The 12,448-nt window shown below is 28.2% G+C and overlaps 1 protein-coding gene across 18 annotated transcripts; it reads left to right on the plus strand.

The window, feature by feature from the left end:
• Nucleotides 1-7,107: 7,107 nt before the first annotated feature.
• LOC108489756 (cyclin-dependent kinase G-2) lies at nt 7,108-11,782 on the plus strand. 18 transcript variants are annotated; one of them, XR_008286079.1, is made up of 12 exons: nt 7,117-7,380; nt 7,684-8,953; nt 9,039-9,174; nt 9,267-9,355; nt 9,565-9,676; nt 9,766-9,805; nt 9,911-10,168; nt 10,400-10,585; nt 10,725-10,769; nt 10,848-10,900; nt 11,007-11,257; nt 11,423-11,782. XR_008286079.1 is itself a non-coding variant. In XM_053031236.1 (7 exons), exons 2-7 carry the CDS (start codon nt 7,818-7,820, stop codon nt 10,054-10,056), a joined length of 1,659 nt encoding a protein of 552 aa, XP_052887196.1. In that variant the 5' UTR covers nt 7,117-7,380; nt 7,684-7,817; the 3' UTR covers nt 10,057-10,332. The 18 variants fall into 18 exon arrangements, 1 of the variants encoding a protein (XP_052887196.1); XR_008286081.1 differs by having other exon boundaries at nt 10,400-10,900; nt 11,007-11,096; nt 11,205-11,257; XR_008286077.1 differs by having other exon boundaries at nt 10,400-10,769.
• The last annotated feature ends 666 nt before the right edge of the window (nt 11,783-12,448 follow it).

Here is a 12,448-nt window from a genome sequence, read left to right on the forward strand (position 1 = left end):
ATAATTAATTAAAACTCATAAAACTTTAAAAAGTAAAAAAAATCATTAAATCGTTTCAACTATCACTTTTTATTTTTCTTAGACTTTTATCAATTTCAAGTCAATTGATTTAGCCCATTTGTTCGGGCGTTATATCAATTAATTTTTAATTCATCTGATCTACTCCTGTTTCAATAAAATTGGTCAGATCATAAAATATTGACAAAATCGAAGTCTAGGATCAAAATAGATGTAATTATCAAATTCAAAAATAAAAGTGAACCGAAATAATAAAAACACTAAAATGAACCTAATTGCTAGATTTAGGAGGTAATAATTATATTATCCACATCTATTTTATAATAACTTCTTTCAATATTAAATATGAGGTTATTTTTATTAGATTTTAGTTAGAAATATAAATTTGTTATATTTAAAAATATATTTTGATAAATTTGTCAGAAAAGTACAGCCTCATACTGTCATGAATTTTTTTAAATAAAAATATGTTATTATCGAGTAAAAATATGAATTTTAAATAAAAATTTAACTCTTTACAAATTAACAAATATTATTTTGAGAGTATTTATATTTTTATATTCTAATAAATCTAAAAAATAGATACATATAATGAGAATCATAAAATTTAAATCCAAGATATTATAATCTTCACTATCTCATCTTTACTATTTCAACCTAAATCTTATTTAACTTTTATTTTAATAAATTTATTACATATTTTTATCAACATCGTCTCTATAAAATTAAAATTAAATTGTATATTTTATAATAAAATAAAATATCATTGGTTTAATAATTTATGACATTATAAATTTTTAAAGACTAAAGTTTATTATTTTTAAGGAGATATTTACTAAATTAAAATATTATAAAATTTAAAAGATTAAAAAAAAAAAGAAGAAGAATTTTTCTATTTTTAAGATGTCAAGTCCTTCCCTAGGGTCCCATATATGTGCATAAATATTGAAGACGAGAGGGTAAAGAGGAAGTGGATAGCTACACTGAGCGTTATCGGTTTTTTAGAGGTTCATCTCAGCTTTATCGTTTTGAAATGATTTATTTTACTTGAGTTAATTAACCGAGTTTATATTTTATTATTTTCTATAACATTAGAAAAGTTAAAATTATAAGCAAATTTAGAAATTTAATTAAATGAAAAGTAGACAAAAGTTTGATATAAACACACAATACTCAAATCAACACGATATTATATAGAAAAAAACTCAAAATTACAATTTCACCGTACTCAAATGAAAACATAATTTTATTATTTTAATAGTTTATATTTTTATAATTTTAAAAATTAAATTAAATTTTATAATTTTATAAGAATTAAATATAATTTTATTATATATTAATTTAAAATTTTATAAATTGTAAAAATATTAAAAGTAAAAATTTCAATTTAAAGCGGTCAAGTCTTGTCACCCCTAATGTTTAAGGGTGAAGCCAAAGGTTGGTAAGGGCTCGCCTCTTAAATTAAAATTTTAATATTTTATTCATTTATAATAAATTAGTATATAATAAGATTACTCTGTAATTCTTTGAAAATGGTAAAATTTTATTTAACTATTTAAAAGTTATAAAGATATAAATTATTAAAATAGTGAAATTTTATTTTTATTGATGTAAAATATACAACTTAATTCTATTCCCTTCCAAATAAATTTTTGACTTTACCTGTACTACACTATCCCGATTATTAACCTTAAACTTGATTATTGAATCAATTTAAAATTCAAGTATAATAGTAAATAAATAAATTTAATCCAACTTGAATTTAAAAATAAAATTTAATTAAACTCAAACAGAATATTAAAATTTAAATTTTAAATTAAATTTGAGCTCAACAATATTCCAACTTCACACCTGAGCAGGGATAGCAACGATGGGCGTTATCGTCTAAAAGTCATTTGCTGATTGAGATGAAACTAACCGAGTCAGCAAGCAAATTAAAAGAGTTAATAATTCCAAAATACTGGATTGGTGTTTGAGGCGTGTCCGCCACTATTGGAGTGTTGGAACCACCACCGATTAGGCAGGCAATCATCATCATCATCATCAAATGAAAGCGTTACTTTGTATGTTTGCCATTTTTAGAGAGATGCATGGCTTTTCCTGCGTAAACTCTGACGCCACCACCTATTCCTATTTGATTAGAAAGATGGACAGAGCATAGGATAAGAATAAGTTTTGGAAATGTGTGCCCTCTACCTTGGGATGTGCAGTTTATTTGGATATTTGTTATATCATACATCCATTTCTTATCTCTTCTCATCTAATGAATTTATAACAATATTTTTAAACTAGATAAATAGTGGAATCCTTCAAAATATTGATTTATCGATTTAATTAATTCAAAATTTTGATTAAATATTTAAATTTTATAAAAATATCTAAAAATTGTCATAGTTAATAAAATAATAATATAGTAATATTTAGTGTATCTCATTTATTTTATGGTAATATATGCTGATTAGTTTTGAATAATATAATTAAATGATATTTTTAATAGAATTACTAATTTATTATTTAATTTAATAGAGAGATTAATTTACCTATTTTTAATAGAGGAGTCAAAATGTAATCCGGCTCTTACAATATTTATGGTATTTTTATCATCAATCTTTATTTTTGCAACTCCATTTGTTTTGTCAAATATTTAAATGTTACAAAAGGTGATTGTTATATATTTATCTGAGACACTTATAACAACATTTGAAATTCAATTTATATTTAATATTTTGAAAATTTAAATTAAAAATCTATAATATATTGTTAATATTATTAATTAGTGAAATTTAAATCTTATCTTTAATAAAATTAGCTTCTAATATAATGTGTAAAAGTACCATGGAGGTCCCTTCTACTTAGGAAATGGGTAAATTAGTCCCTATAAGTTATATAAAAGGGCAAACTGATCATCCGATTAAAAATTTCATATATTTTTACTATTAAAAATTGGTCATTATACATTAGCATAAGGTACACCTATCTAGTTGTTTTATTAGCCACATTGATTTTTAATAGTAAAAATGGATGAAATTTTTAATAGAAATAATCAATTTGCTCATTGATCTAAAGTATAATGACTATTTTACTCGTTTTAACTAAAACAAGCAAAATGCAATATGACCCTTAGTACAAAAACCTATACTATGCTTTTACTAATATGACTCTTAGTACAAAAACCTATACTATGCTTTTACTTATATGTATTGCACATGATTTTATATAATTTTTATTTATTAAATAATATATTTTATAATTTCAAATACATATTTGTGGTAATTAAATAATGATTAATTCAAATTATACTAAAGTTGATTTAGTTTTGAAATAGCAAATGAAAGAGTAAAATATTATTTTAAAAATAAAAATAAAAATTAAATTGATACATAAAACTATTAAAATAATATATAAAATTGAAACTATATAAAAATTAACTATAAAATATATTTACACTAAGTTAATAATTATATTTAAGAATAATGATTAAAAATACTTGTTGAAATTTAAATTTCTTTTCAAAATAAATTCACGAAATCTTTTCACATGCACCAATTAAATAATAAATAAATGGACTTAAAGATTGGTTGCTCCGTAAAATATAAACAACTTAAAAATATATATAATATCATAATATTGTATTACATCTTTATTAATCAAAATAATATTCTATTTCTCTCTGATGCCATTGATGTTTGAACATATTCAATATTACCTCTTGAAAAATAATTACTTTAATGTCTGATCTTTTTATATAAGTCAAAGTTATTATTGTTAATAATCTCTATTTTTTATCGGTAAATTTTTTAGATGCTACTTTATTGAATATACTTAATTCTTGAATGCTATTTATAAAGCTAAAGTTAAATTTTAATCGGTAATAAATTTTAATCAGTAAATAACTCTAATACTAATTAAGTGATAACTAAGATACTTGAGTTCTATTCAATTAATAACACTATTTTACATGAATAAAAATTACTGTAAATTAAAAAAATGTCATTTTATAATAATTTCAAATTCAAATTATAATTTCTTTAACCAATAATTATAAATTATAATTATAATATCACAACATTTTTCTTAAATTTTATGCTTAGTTTTATTCAAGTAATAATTTTATTTTTAAATTAGCAAAATTTTGTTTACATCAAATTTTTAAATAATAATTATAAATTAAATCATAATTATTTTTAAATGTATAACTATCACAATTTTTATTAAATTATAATTATTTTAAAATTATAATGTCACAATTGGCTCCTAAATTTTCAGTCAATGAATAAATAAATGTCACATGTATTAGGTTTAGGTTTTGAATATAATTTTTACAAATAGATTAAATTTGAGATCTTTTCTTTTTTTCTGTTTTCTAATCAATAAAAAATTAAAAATAATTAAAATAAATAAAACTTATTCGTTGAAAATTGAATTCAAAATATATATTTAAAATTCAAAACCAATCATATAATGAAATATGGTATTTATTTATTTGTTGTTGTCAAGTTATTGTGTAAACTAGACTATGTTAAAATTTTGGGCCAAAGGTGATCTGTTTAAGTTGGAATGCTGTCTATGTTAATGGACAGACCAAGAGGCCTAACTGTAAGAAATAATTTTGAAAAAAAAAAAAATCAAGTGAAATAATCCCATTCTCATTTTCTAGATAAACATACTCAATGGAAAATTTTACCATGCGATCCAATTAATAAAGCAGAGATTAAAATTTCTAATTAAAGCGTTAAGAATTTTATTACTGATATAAAGTTATAAATTATTGAATATTTTACATACAAATCAACTTATATATTCGTTAAAGGACACAATTTCATTTGGAAAAAGTTTTTAAAATGTTTTCTATCGAGCGATTGACCGAACTCTTAAATTTAAGTGGTACTATGCTTACAAGTATCTACCTTATATCTCTTGGGTTGGAATCTTTCCACATAGGTGATTTACATAATTGATATTATGCACTATTTTTTACATTTACATTATGAGCCTTACAAGTTGTATCTCTATTAATCAAGGTGCTACCCCACTGCGAAGACAAAACTTCATTGGAGACAATACTAACCATTGTTGGGGGTTTAACCAACTACATGACGAATGACATTTCAGAGACTTCTTCTAAAAGAGCCTACTTCCTTCAACAAGATAGTAATGAAAGAAACTCATACATAGGTTTGATTAGATTGAGTTCACTGCATGTAGCATGGCCCAAGATTCAACTTTACAAAGCTAACCCTACTCACTTTAGTCACTAGATCTACTACTCAAGTTCCGATAACAATAATTTTAGTTCGACTATATCGAGAAATTCATAAAATTCAGTGATTAAATACAATTAGAAAAAACAACTGTCGAATATATCAACCTTATAACACACATGAGATTGGAAAAAGAAAATGATCAAAAGGATGGAGAAAGCTAAAGGAGAATACCTTATCAGTAGGAAATGTTAATATCTAAGAGCCGAAACTAGAAATTCCAATCTGAAATATGATGCACTAACCACCCTTATTTAAAAGTTTAATATAATATTTGGTATTCAAATTTGACGTTTTTCTTAATGTAGTACTTGTATATTTTTTTATCTAAATTAGTATTTGAATTGGACAAAAGTTATATATTTTGACACCTAAAGATAATTGTGTTAGCTTTTTAGTGTTTAATTCGGGTTTAGGGCTGATTTGATAAAAGTTAATTGCTAATATTATTAGATTAGAAATTTCCATGATCTTGTTAATGAAATAAACTTAGTGTTAATTTTGAATTTGTTTAATTTGTCAAATACAATCTAATAGATGCTATTTAATTTGGCTTTTAGAGTTGTTTTGATGAAATTTAATTGCTAATATTATTAGCTAATCATAAATTTTCATCAAAGTAAATTATAATATTCAAATGAAACACTAAAAATTAACACTGTTACCTTTGGATACTAAAATAGATAACTTTTACCAAATACAAATACCAAAATTTGAAAGAAAAAAAAATATAGATACCACATTAGAAAACGTGTCAAAATGAGGTACTAAATTATGTATTAAGCCTAAAAAAAATATACCACAACAACAATAGAGGTATTCACTACAGCAATCAAGGCTACAATTTTAGAATCTATCTTAATGTTATGAATTTTTAATGGAGCTGCTGAAATTCATCAATCGATAGTTTGATCAGTTGGATCACGAATCCAATTTTAAAAAGTTCATTTCGATTGATGAAACTGATAAACCAATGATATAACAGGGTTTGACCACTTATTTGAAAAGCTGAAATAACTTTCTTTATATTTCTCAATGTTGTGCTTCTGCACATTAGAGTTGGGCTCCTCACAGAGGCTAGCCGAAATACTTTTACGGACAAAAAGATTGAGTTCATAATCTAAAATTTAGGTTGAGCTTTTAAGGCCCAAATTGGCTAAGATGGATTGATTGATGGATAAATTGATTGGGCATAATATATTTTATTTAAATTAATAAAATTAATATCATTTGAATAAATTTTAACATATAAGGACTAATCTGAAATAAATTTTAATTGAAGGATTAAAATGAACTTTATATAATAGTATTTGACCTCATTTATCTTGAAATTTTTAGGAGCGATGAAGATGTCAAAATTTGAGTTTAGAGGTAAAAAGAGTTCTTTGGTACTTCTCAATTAAGTAAATTGGTTTTACTAAAAGATTAGTGCAATTTAAGTTCTATCCATTTCAAAATATCAATTAAGGACAATTAATCAGAATAATATTTTTCATCAATTGTACATATTTTATTGGTATAATAATAAATTTAGCACTCAAATTTACATATTTTATCAATTTAATATTGATTTAACAAATTTACCATAATATTTACACATTATGTAATCATTCACACATAATATATAAACATCGAAAGCTAAAATTGTTATTATATATACGAATTAAAATTATGTAAAATTCACGTCAAGATATTAACACTGTGACTAATTATCTTTGGTTACTTACTTTAAAAACCTACAAAGAATAAATTGCTCCAAAATTTGTTGAGAGGGTGAATATGGTAAATTCGAATTTTTTAAGGAAAGGCCCAAATATCCCTTTATGAACAAATTGGGGAAGTTGAATTGAACCGTTAAAAGCCTAGGCCGAGCAATAACCCATTAACAGAATAAACACCGACTTTGAATAAAAATAATCCTTTACCTAACGCGCTTTTCTATAAATAGGATCCCTTCGCAACGAAGGCAAAGGTAAGAGGCGGCTAGAGATAGATTGGCTCAATCAACGCGTTTGATTCAACAAGGGTTTCTAGCGATTTCAAATCTCAATTTTTTATTTTGTGTTTCGTTTTAATCTCTCTCTCTCTCACATCCCTTTTGGTAAGATCTTCGTTTGCCTTTGATTTTTTATTGAGGTCACGTTAGATCCGCCCAGAGAAGCACAAAAATTTCAATTTCTAGGTTTTTTTTTTACTCTGATTAAATGCCGTATCTGTAATTCTGCGGCGTAATAGTTTGTTTTGATATTTGTTTGTGTTGAATTTGTGAGATTTTTCGTTTATTAGGGTTTGTAATTTTTTGGCGGTATCTTTGATTGCTGGTTTTGTTTGGTATATATCTTTTGAGATCTAGTAAAATTTTATTGAGAAGAGGACTTGTGGTTCTTGATTGATATGGCGGCAGGGCGAGTTGATGTTCCTAGGAGAACTGATGTTGGGAATTTGAATTGGGCAGATAAGAATGGTTACGATTACCCATCTACCAGGCGTAATGATGGGTTCAATTTGGGTCCTAGGCGATGTAGGTTAGAGGATGTTATGAGAGTCAAGAGTGATTTAGCCCCGATGTTGGATGACGGGGTTCAGCAGCCCGCACAGAAAAAGAGGAAGTTTTCCCCGATTGTATTGAACGTTGAAGAGAAGGAAGTGAGAATTTCGTCTAGGAATGGAGCCCTAGATGCAGTTAGGGCCCCGCTGTTTTCGAATCTAGTGGAGAATTCGCCACTCAAGTCTACGGTGTCTGATTTTAGTTTTGTTTTATCTACGCTTGTTGGCCAGCAATGTGAGGGTGTTGAACAAGAACAAGATATGACGGGAAAAGAGAAACGTCTAGGGCCTAACATATTCACATCTCGTTGGGCCTCTGATAGTGATGATGAAGATGATTCTCGAAGCAAGGAAAAGATTAGGAGGAGTTCGAGTCTAGAGAGTGGAGAGTTTGAAAGAGACGATTTGGAAGGAGATGGGGTGCTGTCCAGCGAAAGAAGTAGCAGTATATTGTCTGCTTGGAAGGATGAAGATATGGAATGCAAGTTGGAATCGGATGGTGTGATGGACATTGATGGAACATTTGATGAAGATGCTTCTGATGATCAGTCAGATTCAGATGTTGAAGAGTTAGGAGGAGGTATGAACATGCTTTTGGGTTGCAGAAGTGTGTATGAATATGAAAGATTGAACAAAATAAGTGAAGGTACATATGGTGTTGTTTTTAGAGCTAGGGATAAGAAGACGGGTGAAATCGTGGCCTTGAAGAAGGTAAAGATTCTAGACAGAAGAGAATTAGAAGAATTCGGTTTCCCTTTGACATCACTTAGGGAAATTAACATTCTTGCTTCATTTAACCACCCTTCAATTGTGAAAGTTAAAGAAGTTGTTGTAGATGACCATGACAATGTTTACATGGTTATGGAGTATATGGAACATGACTTGAAGACTCTAATGGAGTCCATGAAATGGCCCTTTAGTACAAGTGATGTTAAATGTTTGATGCTACAACTATTGGAGGGTGTTAAATATCTTCATGATAATTGGGTGCTCCATAGGGATTTGAAAACATCCAATCTTCTCTTGAGCAACCAAGGGGAGCTGAAAATATGTGATTTTGGTATGGCGCGCCAGTATGGAAGCCCTCAAAAGCCATATACAACTAAAGTGGTTACACAGTGGTATAGGTAAGTAGTCTATGTGTTCTTTTCTACATTCATATGAAATTTTATGAGCTTTTAATTTGATCACCTTTTTTTATGTTCATTTCAGAGCACCTGAACTTTTAGTTGGAGCAAAGACGTATTCAACAGCAGTTGACATGTGGTCTGTAGGCTGTATAATGGCGGAGATGTTAGCTAAGCAACCCTTATTCAAAGGGACAAGTGAAATTGATCAGCTTCGCAAGGTAATTGTTGTTCCTATTTGAACTTTCGGATTTCTTTTATCATATTATTTAATTGTTTTCTGATGTTTGGTTGTTATGGTTGGTGGCTGTAGATCTTTGATACTCTTGGTACTCCAAATGAGAACATTTGGGCCGGCTTTTCTGAATTACCTGGGTCTAAGGCAAATTATTCTAAGCAACGGTAGGTGCCCTATTGGTCACTTCTATGTTATTATTTGTTATTATATATTATGGTGTCTATATGTTCAGTATTTATTCAGTTCAATGAACAGTTGATTTTGTTTGGTCACTTCTATGTTATTATTTGTTATTATATATTTATATTATGGTGTCTATATGTTCAGTATTTATTCAGTTCAATGAACAGTTGATTTTGTTTTCTTTTTGCAGGTATAATTTGTTGCGTAAAAAGTTTCCTGTGGCATCTTTCACAGGATCTGCTGTTCTTTCTGATACTGGATTTGATTTATTAAACAGGCTTCTTACATACGATCCTGATAAAGTAATTATATGAGTTTTTAACATTCCAAGTTGTTAACCTTAAGCTTATATATATTGGTCCCAACTAATTGAAGGTTCTTATTTATGCAGAGAATAACAGCTGATGATGCTCTTAAACATGATTGGTTCCGTGAGCTTCCTCTACCAAAATCTAAAGAATTCTTGCCAACTTTCCGCCCTAAAGTTTGAATCGGTTTGCAGTGATAGTTGTATCTTATTTTTTGTGTTGATTTAGAGACATATACAAGGAACCATGATCTGAATGTGATGCAGCTGCGGTGGGGAAAAAAATCCCTTTTATACTGTTGTGGGGCTAGCGGATTGGCTCATAGAGCCACTATGCTATTTTTCGTTCTGCTTGTATCTTGGTTCAATGATTAACAAGAGGTTAGTTGCAGCAATTGCATGTTTTGGTGGCAAAGTATTGCAAGAAACTTATATCATTGATTGGCAGGCACATAGATGACTTGCTTGCAGAGATTAATTTTTCGAGGTGATTAGTTACAGCCTTCCTCAATTCACTTATTAGGATGATTTTGTGATGAATTGTAATGGTCCTTAGCACCGATTGAATATGAAGGTGAAGGTTATTGACTTTACCTTTTCTTAGTATATTGTATCAGATACTTGTGTATATATCTTTAGCCATGTTTAAAATTTCCTTATTGTCATACTTATATTATTGCTCACATTGTTTCCTTCAATTTTTCACATTGCTTGCAAGAGTCTACTGATGCTTGGAAGCGAACAGCATTGGTCTTTCCTGCTCATAAGCAGTAAGTTGAGTGCTTTGGAAATGAATTAAATCATTTATGAGATGCTGGTTTTGTTTTCTTGTCTGTTGCAATTGTTGCAGCATTGCGGGAAGGTTTGCAGCTTACACATATTTATGTTATCCTTTATTGTGCAAGTAAGATGCTTTATGCATTGCTGGTCTTGCCTTATTATCTTTTGATCGAACTGTTAGTATAATTATGACCAAAAGAATTGATGTTATGGAGTAATTGGCTGGATATGATGCACAGATGTTTCTGATTTAACATATGCAGATGTTACTGATGGAGAAATATAAGATAAAAGGAACTCTTATAAGCGTATCATCTCTTACTCTTTCTTTTCTTTTTCTTTTTCCTTTTCCTTTATTCCTTTGTCCTCATGAATGGATCTTACAGCTTTAACCATCTTGAACTGCATAAAATGGAACGATTATATAATGCAAGTGGAAGTGAGTGAATCGAACCAATTTGAACTCTGCAGACGGTTAAAGTGTATCATGTCTTACCTTGTTCTTTTCCTTTATCCTTTTTCTCCTCATGAATGAATTCTTACAGCTTTAACCATCATGAACTGTAAAAGTGAAATATACGGTACAAGCGGATGTGATTGAACCAAACCAAGTTGACATTGAAGATGGATAAAGCGTATCATCTCTTACTTTGTCTTTTCATTTATCCTTTTCTCCTCATGAATGAATTCTTACAGCTTTTACAATCTTGAACTGTAATAATGAAACAATTGTATGATACAAGCGGATGTGATTGAACCAAACCAAGTCGACGCTGAAGGCTCATCAAATTGAGAGGTATGGTTCTTTATATGAAATAATCATGATGGATGGCTGTCTGGGTTTGCTGTTAAGATATATGAGCTAATAATGATTTGAAGGAATTAACTGACAATTAGAACGCAAGTTGGAGTTAGTAGTGTTAGCTGTTACTTTTCTAACATGGGAACTGTTAAAAAGCAGAACTGATGAGTGGTGCCCGGCCTAATGCTATAGACCAAATTTTCATAACTACGAAGCTTGTTGTCGGGATGATGATGATGATGACGTTGAACAAATGATATGGCATATGGGGTGGGTGGTGATTCTACTGCGAAATGGGTGAAAACTATGCACTGAGTTTCTCCGTGCAGAATTGTCTCTTTGATTCCTGAAAAATTTTCTTTCTCAAGGAAAAAGCATACATTAAATGGAGCCTGAATATTCAAAATACATATACTTTTGAATTTTGAATTGATTTAAATATATATAATTAAAATTGTGATCTTTGCTTCAATGTGTAGAATTCTTTGTGAATTGAAGTATTGATTTTTATTATGTAAATCTTCTTTGTTCTTAACGTTATTATTTATAGGATATATTATAATTGTTCTGAGGGTCGGTATCTGATATGCTGGCATGGCGATGAATATTCCATGTTTTAATGAAAATTAGGAAGTAAATTATGTAGAAGTCAGTGGTTCAAGTCTTTATCTATTAATAAATGTAGTCTCAAATTTATATTAGATTTGTGGTGTAATTTGTAATTTTATATATGAATTTTTATTTTTATTTTTGTCTTGAATAAATATTGGAAGTATCATACAAGATACTTAGAATAAGAATTCAAGAAGGTTAATCCTAGAAAATTTCTAAGAAATCCTTGATTCATATGGTGGTCGATTTACAGACGAGTTTAGTATGTTGTAATTGAAGGATATTAAAAATCTGTAGATTTCACGTAGTATTCTGTAAAAATTTATGATAGATTGGGTAATGGGTGTTCGATCTTGCCCCGACCTTATGTTTTCCATATTTCAAGTTATATACATATTGAAGATAATTGGTAGAATTTATTTTATTCATGATATTAATTTTGATTATATTTTGTAATTAATATCTGAAATGGGAAGAATATAGCTACTTTCTTTTTTGTGTAAGCCGCGGTTCATGATTTTTTCCATAAAGTATTTTTAAGGATTGGCCACGATTTATAGTTTTTCTATGTCA

Source organism: Gossypium arboreum, chromosome 7, assembly GCF_025698485.1.
Source record: "Gossypium arboreum isolate Shixiya-1 chromosome 7, ASM2569848v2, whole genome shotgun sequence".
Lineage (NCBI taxonomy): Eukaryota > Viridiplantae > Streptophyta > Magnoliopsida > Malvales > Malvaceae > Gossypium > Gossypium arboreum.